The sequence below is a fragment of the Prosopis cineraria genome, unplaced genomic scaffold (genome assembly GCF_029017545.1).
Source record: "Prosopis cineraria cultivar Desert tree isolate PC_DT_omini unplaced genomic scaffold, ASM2901754v1 PC5, whole genome shotgun sequence".
Classification (NCBI taxonomy): Eukaryota; Viridiplantae; Streptophyta; class Magnoliopsida; order Fabales; family Fabaceae; genus Prosopis; species Prosopis cineraria.
This window is the reverse complement of record NW_026555336.1, coordinates 27,007,435-27,023,011: the sequence shown is the minus strand read 5'-3', so window position 1 is coordinate 27,023,011 and position 15,577 is coordinate 27,007,435. Positions and strand designations below refer to the sequence as shown.

The 15,577-nt window shown below is 33.1% G+C and overlaps 1 protein-coding gene across 1 annotated transcript; it reads right to left on the bottom strand.

The window, feature by feature from the left end:
• On the bottom strand, window positions 1-8,543 carry LOC129310988 (putative 1-phosphatidylinositol-3-phosphate 5-kinase FAB1C). The gene is made up of 12 exons (XM_054952907.1): window positions 7,001-8,543; window positions 5,944-6,729; window positions 5,700-5,853; window positions 5,259-5,603; window positions 4,324-5,082; window positions 3,907-4,238; window positions 3,707-3,830; window positions 3,400-3,570; window positions 3,008-3,202; window positions 1,757-2,926; window positions 1,382-1,648; window positions 1-547 (listed from the first exon to the last, which is right to left on the bottom strand). Exons 1-12 carry the CDS (start codon window positions 7,567-7,569, stop codon window positions 293-295), a joined length of 5,127 nt encoding a protein of 1,708 aa, XP_054808882.1. The 5' UTR covers window positions 7,570-8,543; the 3' UTR covers window positions 1-292.
• Between the last annotated feature and the right edge of the window lie 7,034 nt (window positions 8,544-15,577).

The following is a 15,577-nucleotide window of genomic DNA, read 5'->3' as shown; positions in this document are numbered from 1 at the left end:
TAAATCATAAACAACGCATGTCATTGTTTAACATCACACGAAAAAGAGTACATTCAGGGCTACAGTGTGAAGGAATGAATCTCAAAACTAGTGATACAAAAGAAGTATAGAAGGAATCTTCACAATTTCATTGAGCTCGTGTTGAAGAATAAGTTCAAAGTTACAAGACTCTGCCGAGGGATATGTATGAACAATTAATCATATAACGCCACCAACTTATCCTTATTAACCAATCAATGCATTGCATCAGGAAAAATGGGATGATGATGATGATGATACATTTTTATGTACGTCATGAAGACCACTGATCTGGTAGAGTGAGAAAATAGGTAGTCATAGCCTTCCTGAACCTCTTCTTGTACTGCTTAGGAGAAACAATGGTGGGAGCAGCTTTTTTTGGACCACCTAGTATCCCAGTAGCTTTCACCCACGTCTCAAGATGTTTGTCCCATGTATATTGTCTCATGAAGTCAATGATGCCCAGAACCAGCTCCTTACGTTCATCATCCACCCCAACCAACAATGAGTAATCCATGACATCCACGGACTGCATGAAGAATTGAAGAACTTGAGTAACATCCATCCATATAAAATATAAAAACTCTAACAAGTCGCACTGTTCATGAGACATCAACAATGTGACTGGTCCCTCAGATCCCATGTGTAATATATAAGACTCACACTAGTTAAAAGCATAGTATCAAAATCTGGATTAACCCACCGGTTAAACTAGTAAACCATTAAACTAATATCTTAACCAGTTTAATAAAATGCCTTGTCTATAACTAGTCTGATCACGGTTTAACTATGACTTTGACCATTAATCCTTGAACCAGTAGCTTGACCGGTTCATTTTTCAGTACCTTGGTCGAAAATAACAAAATTGCCACAAATGCTGTCAATGTCCATTTCCACGCAGAAGTTTACATTGTTAAAATACGCCTTGTAGATAGTTTATAATCTTCAACATGTTCTCCTACAGAAGTCTTCTGGATTAAAAGTGTAAATTGTGAACAGAACACAGGTTTACTTCATCACATGCCTCTCGATCATTTCATCGTAGAGGCATCATTTATGTCATGTTGACCAACAGAAATAAAAAATCCAAGTAGAAACGGTCTCCACGCCCAAAAAAAAAAAAAAAAAAGGGTCAGGACTCAGAACCATTGTTTGAAAAATTGTTGTTGTGGGAAGTATTCTCAAGACTTCATTTAATAAAACTAGTATCTAAAAGCCCCCATAAAAGCCCTAGCTACAAGACCCTAGCTGTATCAGACATTGAGAACGTTCAACTTCTAAATGCTTTTACTAACATGCCAATGGAAGTAAACAACCTTGAATGTAAAGGGAGATTAGGAAGCCAAAATGAACCATTACTTACCGCCAGAAAGGATGTGTCATTCCAAACGGCTCTTTCAAGACTCCTCTTGGCCTTGCTCCCAAGGAATATGGGTTTGGTTCTTAAGGCTTCCAACAAGTTCATATCTAACATGACTTTGTTTGTCCCAGTTGTATCCGAGTTGTACCTAGATCTCTCTGAGCCCTTCAGATCATATACCCTTGCTATGTTTCTCTTATAAAAGAGATTCTCCATTACCATCACATCAATTTTTGTTTCCTTGCCACCTTTCGGGTATTTGATGCTGACCTGTCACCAAAACAAACAAACAAACAAACAAACAATGAGATGTTAAACTTTAATCCAACACTTCTAAAACTGTCTAAAGTCTACATCACCAAAGCCATGAAGCTTCACCTGATAAATACCAAGAATTTTTGCAAGGCAAGTTGGGCTTCCTGAGTTAATGGATTCTGTCAGATACTTAAAATACTGAGGAGCGAATTCTTCAAAAGAATCCAACTCTGTCTTTGTGACTTGCTTAATAATAAATCTTTCATCCAAAGATTTCGCAAAATATACATTACTTTTGCCTCCTTGTGCCCTCCACCTCCTGCACCGGCTTAGGGACCGTACAAAATCCACTTCATTAGGGCAACACTTTTTTCTAAGCAAGTCAAATTGTTTTGCAAAATAACAAGTGACAGAAAATTTCACTTTCCCTCCAGCAACCAAGGAGTCATCGCCAAAAGCAATTTGCAAGTGTGAGGATTTTTTGGAATCTGAGAGAAGAGTACCAATAGAAGATGGCGCATCTTCAGGCCCATAGTTACTATAATGGATATAATCTAAGTCAATGCCCCAGGCAGAAAAGGTGGAAGCAGCTAAATCTTCCCTGCTTCTCTCACGAGTAATCCAATTTCCATCATGCAGATTCAACTTATCAGTAAGCCAGTCATCATATTTCTTAGAACTAAGGGCATAGGATATTATACTAGACAAATCATTATCATAAACAGCAACAACTCTATCACCACGATGAGTTTGGGAATGCAGTAATCGAACACCTTCAAAGATGTGAGACATAGTGGAGATGAATGTCGGCGTGGAACTTAATATCAGATTTAACTTCTGAGCCTCCCAGGGCAACGTCTGGAAGTGAGTCTCAAAAACATTAGAGAAAGGATCTTTAATCATGCTCCTGTAATCTCCAGAGGCGTGAAAAGATCTAAGTGTCGATAAATGTAAAGAGAGAGCCAAGCTTTTCTTGTACTGTTCCTGAACTCTTATAGCTGAATCAAAAGAATGAAGTCTCAATGGTTGTGTCAATCTTCTAAAAGAGTTATCATTTTGACTTGATAGTTTTATAGATTCAGCTTGGGGACCATCTGCTTCACATATATGAAGAGGTTCAACACTTGAAGTTGGTTGATCTGTTCCAGTCCATGCAGAATCTATTCTCTCAGAAAGATTGGATTTGTCTGAATTTGCTTCCTCTCCATCAGGACGACCAAGTGTAGATGGTTCAGAAGCACAAGGTTTGTCCGCCTCATCCTTCTGTTTGAGCATAAGACTTTCAAAAGGTTCCTGCAATTTCAAAGGATGAAGGTTATTTAATTGAAGACCACTATCACAGATGCAAATTGAAACTGCTCTTAATTATTTAACCTCTGCAAAAGATTTGTTTCCGTGCTTAATATTGGTAGTAGAACTCCCTTTAATAAGAGAATCCAAGTTATCAAGCCGGCGATCCCAAACATGTGAACCAATTAGAAGAGAATGTTTCAAGCGATTTAGTTCAAGAATATCTAAATCTGTCATCCCTGGGTGTGAGGTCTCTGCTGTGGCTGATAGCAGCAAACTCTGTAACCACATACAAAAGATCTAATGATAAACAATATTGATATTGAAGCAACCACATATAACACTTGCACTCTACAAGGTACAATGGACCAACGATCCTGATAAAGTAGTATATTGCATCTATACTGGCCAATATATATATATATATATTATATCTATAACAGAGATATATACATATATATAGTTCGTTAACTCACTTGATAATCATTTCTTTCTTTTCCAAGTATATGTTTCAGCTCTGCTATATGGCTACAAATGTCACAAGAATCGGAACGCTCATTTCCTAGACAAGGAAATGAACTCTTTTTCTCCAAGGTTTCAAGCACATCTGATATCTCACGGTACAAGGTTTCAACATTATTCAAAAGCTGCAGAAGAAAAGGAATTAAATTAAATTTTGTTGCCAAGAAGCAGGGAAAAAAAAAATCAAAACATACACATACATGTTCAGGCAATGTTAACAAAAATTGAAAGTAAATAAGAGAATTTGTATCTTAAAGTAACCTCTCCAGACTCCTTTCTAATCCACTCCTCCTGAGTGTGATCAAATTCCAACACTAATGGAGGCAAATGAACAGAGAGAATATCAATAGGAGAATACCGGAAGAAAACAACCATGCTTCCAAACCTGTTACATCAGTTCATTAATTAATTTTTAAGTGTCAACAATAAACAATAATCTATCAATCATCTGAGTGCTTTACCCATAATACCGAAGACAGTCCCTCTGCAAAGAATGGCCACAGGGTGCAACTCGATTTGCAGTTGCATGGTTTGAGAAGCTTAGTTCCAAGAATTTTCCAAAAGACAACCCCCAAGCAGCATCAGACATAACCACTCTTCGGGTTGCAGGTGGAACTCCATCCTCATGAGGACACTTCAGGCAACGGTGCCACATCCAAATCTTGCCATCTCTTTCCCCAGGTAGCTTCACAGAGGGAAGACGCCTAACATTGATTGTAAGATTTCCTTGCTGGTGTGTATAGCATAGGACATGGGCCTCCACAGGCTCCTTACAAGACCGACAACAAGATGTCTGAGGGAAAACATCAATCAATCATAATCACTTTAGAATTGAGGTGCCAATAACAGTACAACACAACACAACAAACATGAGTTACCTCATCAAACAGGTCATCACGAAGATATCTCCCAAGAGGCTTATCAAAAGAGCCATAGAACTTTATCCGCAGCAACCTTGAGTGCTCACAGATTGTTCCCTTTGATACACAGCGGCTAGAAAAGTACACCAAGATGCTTTGATGACTATCAGTGGCAGAAAAGTATTCACTAGAAAGTTCATCCTCTTCAATATTATCTTTTGTTGATTCAGAAATTTCACCAAACTGCCTATCCTCTTGAACCGTGGATTCTTGCAAGTCTGACAGTGAATTGTTTCTCATGCCATAAGCAGGCATATAGTCCCCATTTGATTCATCACATGGATAAGAATTACCCGATTCCCCTGTCAAATTAGATGTTAAATCATTCTGGCATGCATCGAAATGCATGTTTCCAGTTCTATAATCTCTGGCGCATGCATCAAAAGGAAACTTGATATTATCAAGATATTCGGATGCTGATCCCAAACCCTCAAACTTTAATTCAAGACCCTCTAATTCATCCACTTTAGCCATAGCATCAGTTTCTGATGGGCACATAGTTGGAGTAAGGGTGTCAGACATTACAGACATATTGAAGTCAGTTGTTGACCTCTCTGGCTCAGCCATTGAGTGTTTCAATCTCATTTTAGGTAGGGTTGCACCCTCATCAGCAAGGAAGGATGTCTCCAGTGACAAATGATAGGCTGCAAAAACTGCATATTGAGCAACATGTTTAATTTTCTTTAGATCTTCACGGCATGCACCTTTCAGTAAGACCTACAGCGAAACAAAATCAGAAACTGTTATTACCACACATCTTACTCAATCATTGCACATTATTTTAAGTGTAACTTGAAGGAATTTTGAAGGAAAGAATGTAACAGAAAGAACTAGAAATAATCCTTGATAATGAACTAAAAATTGATAACACAAACAAGAAAGTAAGCAATTACCGTGCAACCCAAACGTCTAGGGCAACCATCAAAAAACATTAAGGTCTTTGATGACTTTTTGTTTAACTGGTTGCCAGTCTCATGATCTTCTACCATTCTATCTAACCGGAACAGCTCACAGTACCCCAATCGTGCTTTAGATAAACTGTCCACTGATGGAGTGATAAGTGCACCAGTGCAGCGGGCTATGCGCTCCAACAATGGCTTTTTAACATTCAACACCAATGAAATTTCCTTCTCCAGTAGATATTCCAGGGCACATGGAGCTACACTTTTTTCCACCAGCAAAACATTAGGCCGGAGAGCCTCAATTTTTGAAATAATTATTTTTAAATGATCATTTTCCTGCCAGATTTTACAAACATCAGAAATAAATAAATAAATAATTTCTCTCCATGAAAATTGAATGTAAGGAATTCCATAATTGAATCAAGAAAGTACCTGCTGCAACAAAGTATCAAAAGAAGCCAGTTGATTCGGAACTTTCTGAAATTCCAATGCTCCTCCTAATAGAAGCAATCTAGGCTTTGTATATTGTGAGGTCATGCGCTTATGCTTTATATTTTTTGTGCAAGCTACTCCTTTGACAAGGGTGCTGTAAGCACGAAAGTCCACAATTTAGCAGTCAATCACAAAGAATTGCACAGGAAAATATTTTGTTGGCAAAGTTTCAATCACATAATACCTCTCATTTGGACTTCCAGTTGCTATACATTTAACCTTTACATAATCACCAGGATCCATACTACCTCCTTTGCTAGTATCTGGTCTAACATAGTTAGCAGCTTGCCAAGCTAATGTTGCAACTATGTCAAGCCAGTCTTCAGAACCATCTTCCTTACCAACTTTGATACCCTCTCCCTGTAAAAGCTGTAAAACAAGAGCTCTAAAATGACCCTGTATAACAGCTTTTAGTGGTTCTCTGTTTCCCTCGTTTTGTTTCTCTTTTGCAGAAAAAGCATTAGTTAGGCTGCTGTTGGATGAGAACAAGGCACCTGAATCACCAACATCATCATCCTCATCATCATATGGAAAGAAAGTATCTTCTGCATCATCATTCTCATCATCAGGTGGAGGGGGGAACCAGATAAGACCACTGTTTTCGAAATCCAATGGCCTCTGAGAACTCTCACTTTGGCTCCGAAAAATTGACAAGTCATCAGAGAAATAACCAGTACTATATGCATCCTCCGTCCCTTGTTCAGGCTTTCCTAAAACAGCCGTAGTTTGTTTCTCAAAGGGACCATCATACTGAGAGATGGGGATCCTCTCTTGTCCGTGCTGTACAGGAAGCCCAACCCTACAGGAAGTAAAATCAATCCTAGAAGGGCTCTCAGAAGGAGACTTATTGCTGTAAGTCTCATTTTTAGCACTAACACTACTAGTATCTATATCCGAATCATTATGGCAATATGTACTTGAATGGCTGAAATGGTGCTTCCCAAAATCCTCAGTCCCATCTTCATCGCTCCTGCAGGCATACACATGCTTTCAATAATTTATGCTAAGATTGTAGGGGGGTGGGGGGAACTTGAATTAAGCATTATGCCTTTATTAATATTTTGGGTGTCATTTACTAAGAGAATGTTTGCAGTAGCAATTATCATTATTCAGACCTGCAGTTCATTCTCACAAAACAAAGCACATCATGTTGAAGCAATTTCACCAAGTTTCTAAATGACGAGCCAAAAGACAAATAAAAAACAGATAGCTATCCTCTAATGAAGACCAAATGTGATTACCTGCCCGCAGATTGATGAGTAGACACTGAAGATGCAAGAGCACCAGATGAGTCCATACTCCCCTGGAGATAATACCTAAAATCTTGGTCTTGAAAATAGCATTCAAAATGATTTCCCTTCTTCAAATTACAAATCATAGGAGAACTGGTTCTTTCACTTTGAGCACTGAAACATGGCGATGGCGGCTCAGGACTTTGCCGGGGAGTCTCTTGAGGAGAGGCTGAAGGATGCACTTTCTCAACATACTTCCTCTCACCTTCATACTTCCTATCATCACCAGAACAGAACTTGCAAGAATTGACAGTTTCCCTGAATTCCAGGTTATCAGATTGAGAATCAGGGATATCAGCAACTCGCATACATTTCCCACACAACCAGCGGCCACAGCTTTTGCAACTGTACTTGTTTGTCATTTCATTGAGGTTTCTGTGACACTCACAACACATTTCTCTGCTGTTATTGAGCATATCACTTTTGACTGACAAAACTTGTAAATCACTTCCTCCCCAAGAAACCCAAGACATCACCTTTTCTATTAGATCTAGTAGTGAACTATCAGGTATTCCCATAAGATGTAATCGCCCAACAGAGAATTCAACTAGTGCCTCAAAACAAAACAAAAAAATGTTTAATCTACCTCTTTTTTCTCCTCTTTGAAACTCGAGTATAGGACATTTTCTTTAACAAAACCAAATGAAAAAATATATATATATATATATATATATCCTTTGGTACGGGAAAACTAATTGCTTTAAGTGTCTAAAAATACAAAATATGTAATGAGTAACGCTAGAAACCCACGATAAAATTGGGGATGACAAAAATTATCTAAATCAGATTCCTAATGCTTCTTTTTTTTTTTCCTTTTTTTTTCTTTTGTTCTTTTTGGGAATTTTGAAAAGTTAAAAATAGGAGCAAATCCTCCAAGATTCAAATAATATCAAAGGAGGAATCGACGACGAACGACCAAGACTCACCAATCTAAAATTATTTACACCAAAATCCTGACATGATAACGAAAACCCACAAAACAATTTCCACTATTACAGTAAAGACCTGAAATTTCTCGAAACCCAGAAATCGCAAGTTCGAATGCTAATGACCCCACTTATCAACCGATCACTGATTCATCAAGGAAGCATTCAGAAATCGGTTCTGGCATTACCCCATAAGAAACCACAAAATAAAGATGACCCTTAATAGAAGATAAGTTTATCTTTTCGCGCAAACTAAGAAGTTGAAGCCTTTAATCTGAAACAGGAAAACAAGACGAAGAAAGAAGAAGAAGAAGAAGAAGAAGAAGAAGAAGGTAATAGTAGTTTCAGGAAACAACAACAGATAAAAGAATGATGGAAGAAGAGAAGGATGAAAGTTTAATTAGTGGGAAGAATGAGAATCAAAAGGAGAAAGAGAAGAAGAAGTACGAAGAAGGTTCCCTTTCCACCGGGAGTCAGCTCGCATCTCAAACAACACTTCCTTCATACCCATCTTTCCCGGCCTCACTCCTTCCCCTTTTATTTTTCTTTTCTTTTCTTTTCCTTTCCTTTCCTTTCACCCACTCTTCCTTCGCTCGCCTTATTATTATTATTTATTGATATTATTGATAATTTATTTTATTTTATTTTCACAATAAGAATACGTTCAACATTCTCTCTCCTCTATTTCTCCATGGGAAAATCACATAGAGGTGCCCCCAAGATTTTTAATTATTAGAAAGTCTCATGAAACATAAAAATAATAATTCCAAAATCTGAAGTCTTTAATTGTAAATAAGTTTTGATATGTATTTACCAAAATACCATTATAGCTGAGTGCCTGCTTGTATTTGCCCTTTTAATCAATTATTGCAAGAAAAATTATGGTTTGGATAAAAATACCTAAACATCCCATTTGGTCCATAATTGATTATTTAAGTATTAATCATGTTTCAGAATAAGATCTAAGCTATGAATGCCCTAATTCAAGGAGCTTCTTACGTTTTTTACTTATTGCCTTGCTTGTGACTCACCTCTCACTCATCTCCTTACCTTCTTTCACGTCCAATTGTTTACCATCATCACTACCCCTCCTTTTGCTCTCTCTTTTTTTTCATTCATCAATCTCATTTTCTCTCTTTTTGATTCAATTAGGATTGAATTTGCTCTTTGCATTGTACCTAATGATATAAATTTGTGTTGAAGCTGAATGATGCATTTGGGCCAATTTAATTGTTCATTTATAAACAATAAAGCCAACAATGCCAATAAATGGGGAAGATATGTTTTTTTTTAATTTTTAAAATAAGGACATTTTGGTAAATACAATCTAAGGCTTTTTTACAATTAAAAATCGTGGGACTTTAGAGATATTTTACATTTTGTGAGATTTTTAAATAATTAGAATTCTTGTATGAGATCTCTGTGTAATTTGCCCTTTCTTTTTTGAGATATCCTCTCCTCTTTTTTTTTTTTAAACAATAAATGATGATGATGATGATTCCTTCGTAGTTGTCATGGAAAAGTGGATAAAATATTGGATTATTTTAATGCTAAAAAATATGCATCTTCCCTCATTGGTCACAATGGGCATGCTTAACCAGATTTAATAAATCATGAAATCGACTTATTGGTTAATTAATCTCTATTTGGACCTTTTTCTAAGTTTTAATTTTAATTTGCTGGTTTTGATCTATCTACAGGCTCCCTGTTCATAGGTCAGCATCAACCGAATAAACCATAAACAGATCTCGACTTTTTTTTTTTGGTAACTTCTGAAATTTATAATAAACAAAATATCCATCACCAAGAAATCAATATTATCACCAATATAATATATAAATTTATAAAGTGTAATCTTTTGTTTATATTTATTTTCTCTATTTTTTTCTGAGTTTCAGGCGATTTTATCTTTTACTTTTCAAATCTTTTTCACATATGTTAAAAGAATTTAAATAATAAAATTAAGTATACTTTGAAAAAAAAATTAAATTAATATTTTCCCCTATGCATTGTAACGATTAAACATAACTAGCTTTATAAAAATATAAATACATGTGAGCTTTGGAGCGACTACAACACATTCATTGCTCGAAGGGATAGGTGGAGCGGTTAAATTCTTTTCTAACCAGTTAGTACATTGTGTGGTAAACGTTTTAAAAGCCATGTCTCCTTTTTGATAACAAATTAAAAGCCATGCCTCTGTGTTACAAATATTGCACATATTTATTTGCTTTTATAAATCATAAAGGCTTGAATTTTTTTTTTGGTGAAAAAAAAGGCTTGAATATTGGTTTCTACTTAAACTCTATCTATTTTTGCATTTTTTTCTTACGTCATATAACTAAAGAAAAATAATAATAAAATTTTTTTAAATTATATAAATGACAATTTGATCCTTTAAAATGTTATAATTATATCAAAATCTTTAAGGATCTTTTTATCAATAAATTTTACTTTTATTAAAAAATTATAATTTCTTGTTCAATTCTTACTATTCTTTGAATAGAAGTTGCAATTATTTAAAAAAAAAGGTGTAAATAGGGTTTGTTATTTTAAAAACTTATTTTTCAATAATAAAAATTACACTAGATAAATTATAATTTCTTATTTAACTCTTACAATCACAAAATAAAAGTTATTACTCCCTCTATTTAAAAATGTAAGGCATTTTTAACTGAATCTCACCCCCAATAAGGCAGTTACCTACTTTTAACTAACTCTGTCTTTTTATATTTACCCCCATTAAACACCCTACAATAAATATAAAGTTATTCATCAATAAGGGTACTTTTAAAAAAGATAATAATTACACCTCAAAAGACTAAAAATACCTTACATTTTTTAACATCTAACTCTTCAAAAAATGCCTTATAGTTTTAAACGGATGGAGTATTCTTTAAGCATTTGTTATAATTGGAGTTTATTTTTTAATAACAAAAATTATACTTGACAAGTTATAATTTTTAATTCAACTCGTGCAATTTATGGATAAAAAATTATGATTTCTTAAATAAAAGTTGTGGTTATTGCTTATTATTTTTAATAAGGGTAAGATGATTTTTATACTTTAAAATTTATTGACACAGAGTTTTTAAGGACTTCATGAGAATTATAGCATTTCAAATGATCAAATTATTATTTATATAATTTAAAAAAAAATTTATAATCATTTTTCCTATAACTAATCTTGCAATTTGAATTAACGTCGGATGACTATCTCACTCATATTAATAGCTTAGTATTTTAAAAAATATTACATCAAAATATATTGTATTATTAAATTTCACAAGTAACACACACACACACATATTTTCTAGCCACCAATATATATTTTCTCTTGTCCTATTTATTTATAGAATAGTGAGAGAAAATTTTTATTTTATTTACAAGTTATATCATTAAATTTTCATTATAAATTTCTCTTTTTATCTTCCATTAAATATTGGAGATAAAAAATATGTGATTAAAATATGTATATTTAATGAGAATAAAGTTAAAAATTTATTAAATTTTTTAACAGAATTAATAATTTTTAATTTTTTTTAATTTTAGTAAAATATATTAAAAGTAATTCATAAAAGCAAATGAAAGCCACACTTGTAAAATTTCGAACCGTGCAGCTTCCTGTATTGCATAAGATTGGTGATCCAATATTAAATTTAGATATTAATAAAATCAGGATAATATTAAAAAACAACACGACAAATTATGTCTCTTTTGTACTGGTATTAAAAAAAAAAATTGTGTCCCTTTTTTAAGAAGTAATTTTCAAATGTGTATACTTGCGCATGCGCTTGCGTATGTATTTGATTGTGTATGGGTGTGTACTTTTCTTGTTATTTTTTTTTTCCTTAAAGTCCCTTTAAAATAATCATTCATAAGAATATTAATTTGGTAAAATAATTGCATTTAATTTATGTTTGAATGATACAATTAACTGTGAACTTAATATTTTATTTTAAGAAATTTAAATACTACTATACAAATATATTTAAAATGATAATCTAACAAATGCATATGTGTATAGTAATTACAAGATATACACAAGGGATAATGAAATTTTCAATCCTTCAAGTTTACCTCAATTATTGATTTGATCCTTCAAGTTTAATTTATATTAATTTGATCATTTATGTTTTTTTAAATTATCATATTAGTCCTTTAAGTTTTAAAATATAACTTAACTTTCAAATAATCCAATGTGTAAAGTATATATATATATGACTTGATAAGTGTATGTAACTAAATGTGAACAAATTAACCCTTACATCAATTTAATTTTTATCAATGTAATCATTTACACTATCTTTTGTTTTCTTGTTTTAAAATTTTTAAAGTATATATGTTTTTTCCCTAACTAATTAACTCTTATCTTAGGCTTTTGGGTTCATTTGAACTAGCCTAAAAACCTAAATTTTTAAATATAATTTTATTTTATTTTCCTTTTTTTGAGCCAATTTCAATTTTTTATCTTTAAAAAATTAAGATTTGTCAAGTAACATAACATTAAAATGAACCTTTTTTCTACTCTTATTAAAGTGAAGACAAGATTTGTTTGAGCTTATAGTATTCGAGATTTGGCCTAGATTTCTTTAGGCCTTTTTGGGTGGCCTGAATAAAATCAAAATAAAGAAAGTTTTTAAAACTTCTAAACCCAATTTTAAGATTTTTCAAGCTTATTCGCGCTAGCTCATTAGCAACATCAAGCTTGTCATAAATTGTTAGCTCTATTTCTAAGCTCCTATCATTATTAGCTGCATTTCTATATTAGTTTGACACATTGTATGGGGGGAAATTAAGGAGTAGATTAAGGAGACCCATCTCGCATCATTGAGCTAGAAGATGTTGAGTTACAGGAGAACTTAACCTATCAAGCTGAACTAGAAATGACTGTTGATGTGAAAGAGAAATGGTTGAGAAACAAGACCATTTGCCTAATGAAGGTGATATGGAAAGGAATGACTCTTGGTAATACTATTTGAAAAATTACGGAGAAGATAAAATAGTTATACTCTCATTTGAATCAATAAGGTATATATTGTTGTTGGTTGTTTGAATTTTGAGAACAAAATTCTTAAAAGGAAGGAAGAATAGTGACATCCCAAAAAAGTTTTCTCTAATTTATTAAGCTAAGGAAGGATAATTATGTAAAATTAAATATAATTGAATTTGAGGATAGTTAAAGAGGGCTAATAGGCCTTTTGGGATTAGGTTTAGCCTTTGAATTGTGTTTGGAAGTGAACTAGATCACCTTGGTTCAAATTGTAATGTTGAGAATCAGCTTTTTAAAAAACGTAGAAAACATTTAAAATTGGGGGGGGGAAGACAAACAACAAGGAGGCCAACAAAGAGTGTATTTTCTCTGTTATGACATCAACTTTTAGAGATTTTAGAGGTAATTGGAGCTTAATTTCACCTACATATGCCATGTTTCTCTCTTCATCTCTCTACACATTTTAGAAGTAAGATTTGGTGTTGGAAAATGTGGATTTTTGGATCTAGGATTATGGGTCTAAACCATTGGTCTAAATAAGACTAACGAAAATTGTTTAAATATTCTACATATATTTTAAAAGTTTTTATAATGTTGTGAGCTTAGGCTATCCATGTTGGACAAACCCTAGACTTCCATAGTGTATTTTTGATTGTGGGGTGTTATATTAGTGATTATTTAAGTTAATAGAAACTAAATGAAGTTAATGGAAGTTAATAAACCTAATAGTTATACTTAAATGCAAAAGATTGGAACTTTGGGTAATTACAGTATTGATTAATGAAAGTTAAAAGAGTGCATATGATGATATTAATGATGATTAGTATGATTAATTGTAGATTAATCATCTTATACACCATTCAAACTTTGGTATAGCTTTTGAAGTACTTTTATTAAAGGGTAAACCTTTAACTTCTCAAAGATTTAAGGTAATTGAAAAAAAAACTTATACTTTTGTGTGTTAATTAGTTATGTTATTTCATGAACTACTTTCTCTAAATATGTGATATTGGCTTTTGCAAATATAGCATGACATATTTAAAAATTTATAAGTTGAGCATGATTTGTGGTAGCTATAAATGTGTGTACACATATGTAATGGAATGTTTGAGGTGATGTAATGTGATATAGCAAATCTTGTGCTTAATCTCATATTAATAAAGAATAATGTAAAACAAATGTAAATTGTTAGTTATGTGAAGAAAATTGTGACATGATGAAAATGTGATAAATGAGTGCATGATGATAATGTAAGAATTGCATGCTAATTATGATGATTTATGTGCATGCTATAATTTGTGCATTTGTGCATGGTATGATCATGTGATGTAGGAGTTTACCTAGAAAAAAGAGTTGAGAATCTAAATCCACGTGATATGGCCGCCATTTGGAGCTTGATGGCTTGCCTTGATTATATTCATGTCATCCTATTTGTTCAATGAGGGACTATCCTATGGTTTATTGAGAGATTCAAATCTAACCTAATTTCTACTTGTTCAACAAGGAGGCTAATTTACGGAAAATGGCACCTCATTATGTGAGTTTAGGGGAAACCATAACCCATAAGTGGGTTAAGTAATACTGGCTGGGTAGCTTTTCACATGTGGAAGGTTAGGGTAATCTCATCATATAGAAGATCCTATTATGTAATAGCATCATGTCGAAGGCATATAGAGGATATAAGGAAGATGTGATCATGCATATTGTTATTACGGGTACATAGTTGTCTGTATTATGACCTTTATGATAAAATCTTATGAACTCATATTATTAGCCATGTGAAATGTGAAATAAGTCTTGTAAATGATAAATAAATGTGTGTGAGAATGTTATGCCACTTGCATTTTTGAAATTAATTGACTTGCACTAGTATAGATTAGATATACCTTGGGTACTAATGATTATACTCACTCTTCTCTCTTCAATATTATATGTGTTAGTTCATCAGAACAAGACTGAAGGAAACAACTCGAGGCCTAAGATTTCTATCTTAAATTTGTAAGCCTTGTTTATTTTAAGAATTGATGTGTATAATTTATCTTGGTAATGCCAACTAGGAAATTGTATGTTTTTGCTTAGTTACACTATTTGATTCTTAATTTAAATTGTATATTTTGGCCTTAAGTTGTATGTGTGTTAAATAAGATATTTAGAAAGGGTCAAAATATTAATGTAAGTGAAAAGTGAGAAAATTTCTAATTAATTGTGAATTATATGATATTTTATAAAATATAGACTCCCCCTTCTATTTTTGTTATCAAGGGGTTGAGCGTTGAAATATTGTAAATGTGCCATATGTATATTGTAGTGTATTGCACATGTGTCCTTTAGCCTAGTAAATATGGTCTAGGATCAAGTTTATACTTTTGATATTTAGATTGAAAATTTGGCACCCAAGTTGTATTTTGATTGTAAAAAAGTGAGTTTAGAAATAAGAGTTTAACCTTTAATTGAGAAATGATTTGAATGTGAAATCAATGTTATTACTAAGAGCTTAGAGAAAGTTTGGCTAGAAAGTCTACCATGATAGCATGTTTTTGTAATGAGTTCTGCATTTTACACCGTAACATAAAATGATATGCCACTTCATAATGCCAAATTTGCTGA

Coding starts and splice junctions, on each gene's coding strand:
- LOC129310988 (XM_054952907.1), bottom strand. CDS start 7,569: ATGGGAATACCTGATAGTTCACTACTAGATCTAATAGAAAAGGTGATG. Junction 4,239..4,323: donor GTGATGACCTGTTTGATGAG/GTAACTCATGTT, acceptor GTTTTCCCTCAG/ACATCTTGTTGTCGGTCTTG. Junction 1,649..1,756: donor AAATTCTTGGTATTTATCAG/GTGAAGCTTCAT, acceptor TTTTGGTGACAG/GTCAGCATCAAATACCCGAA.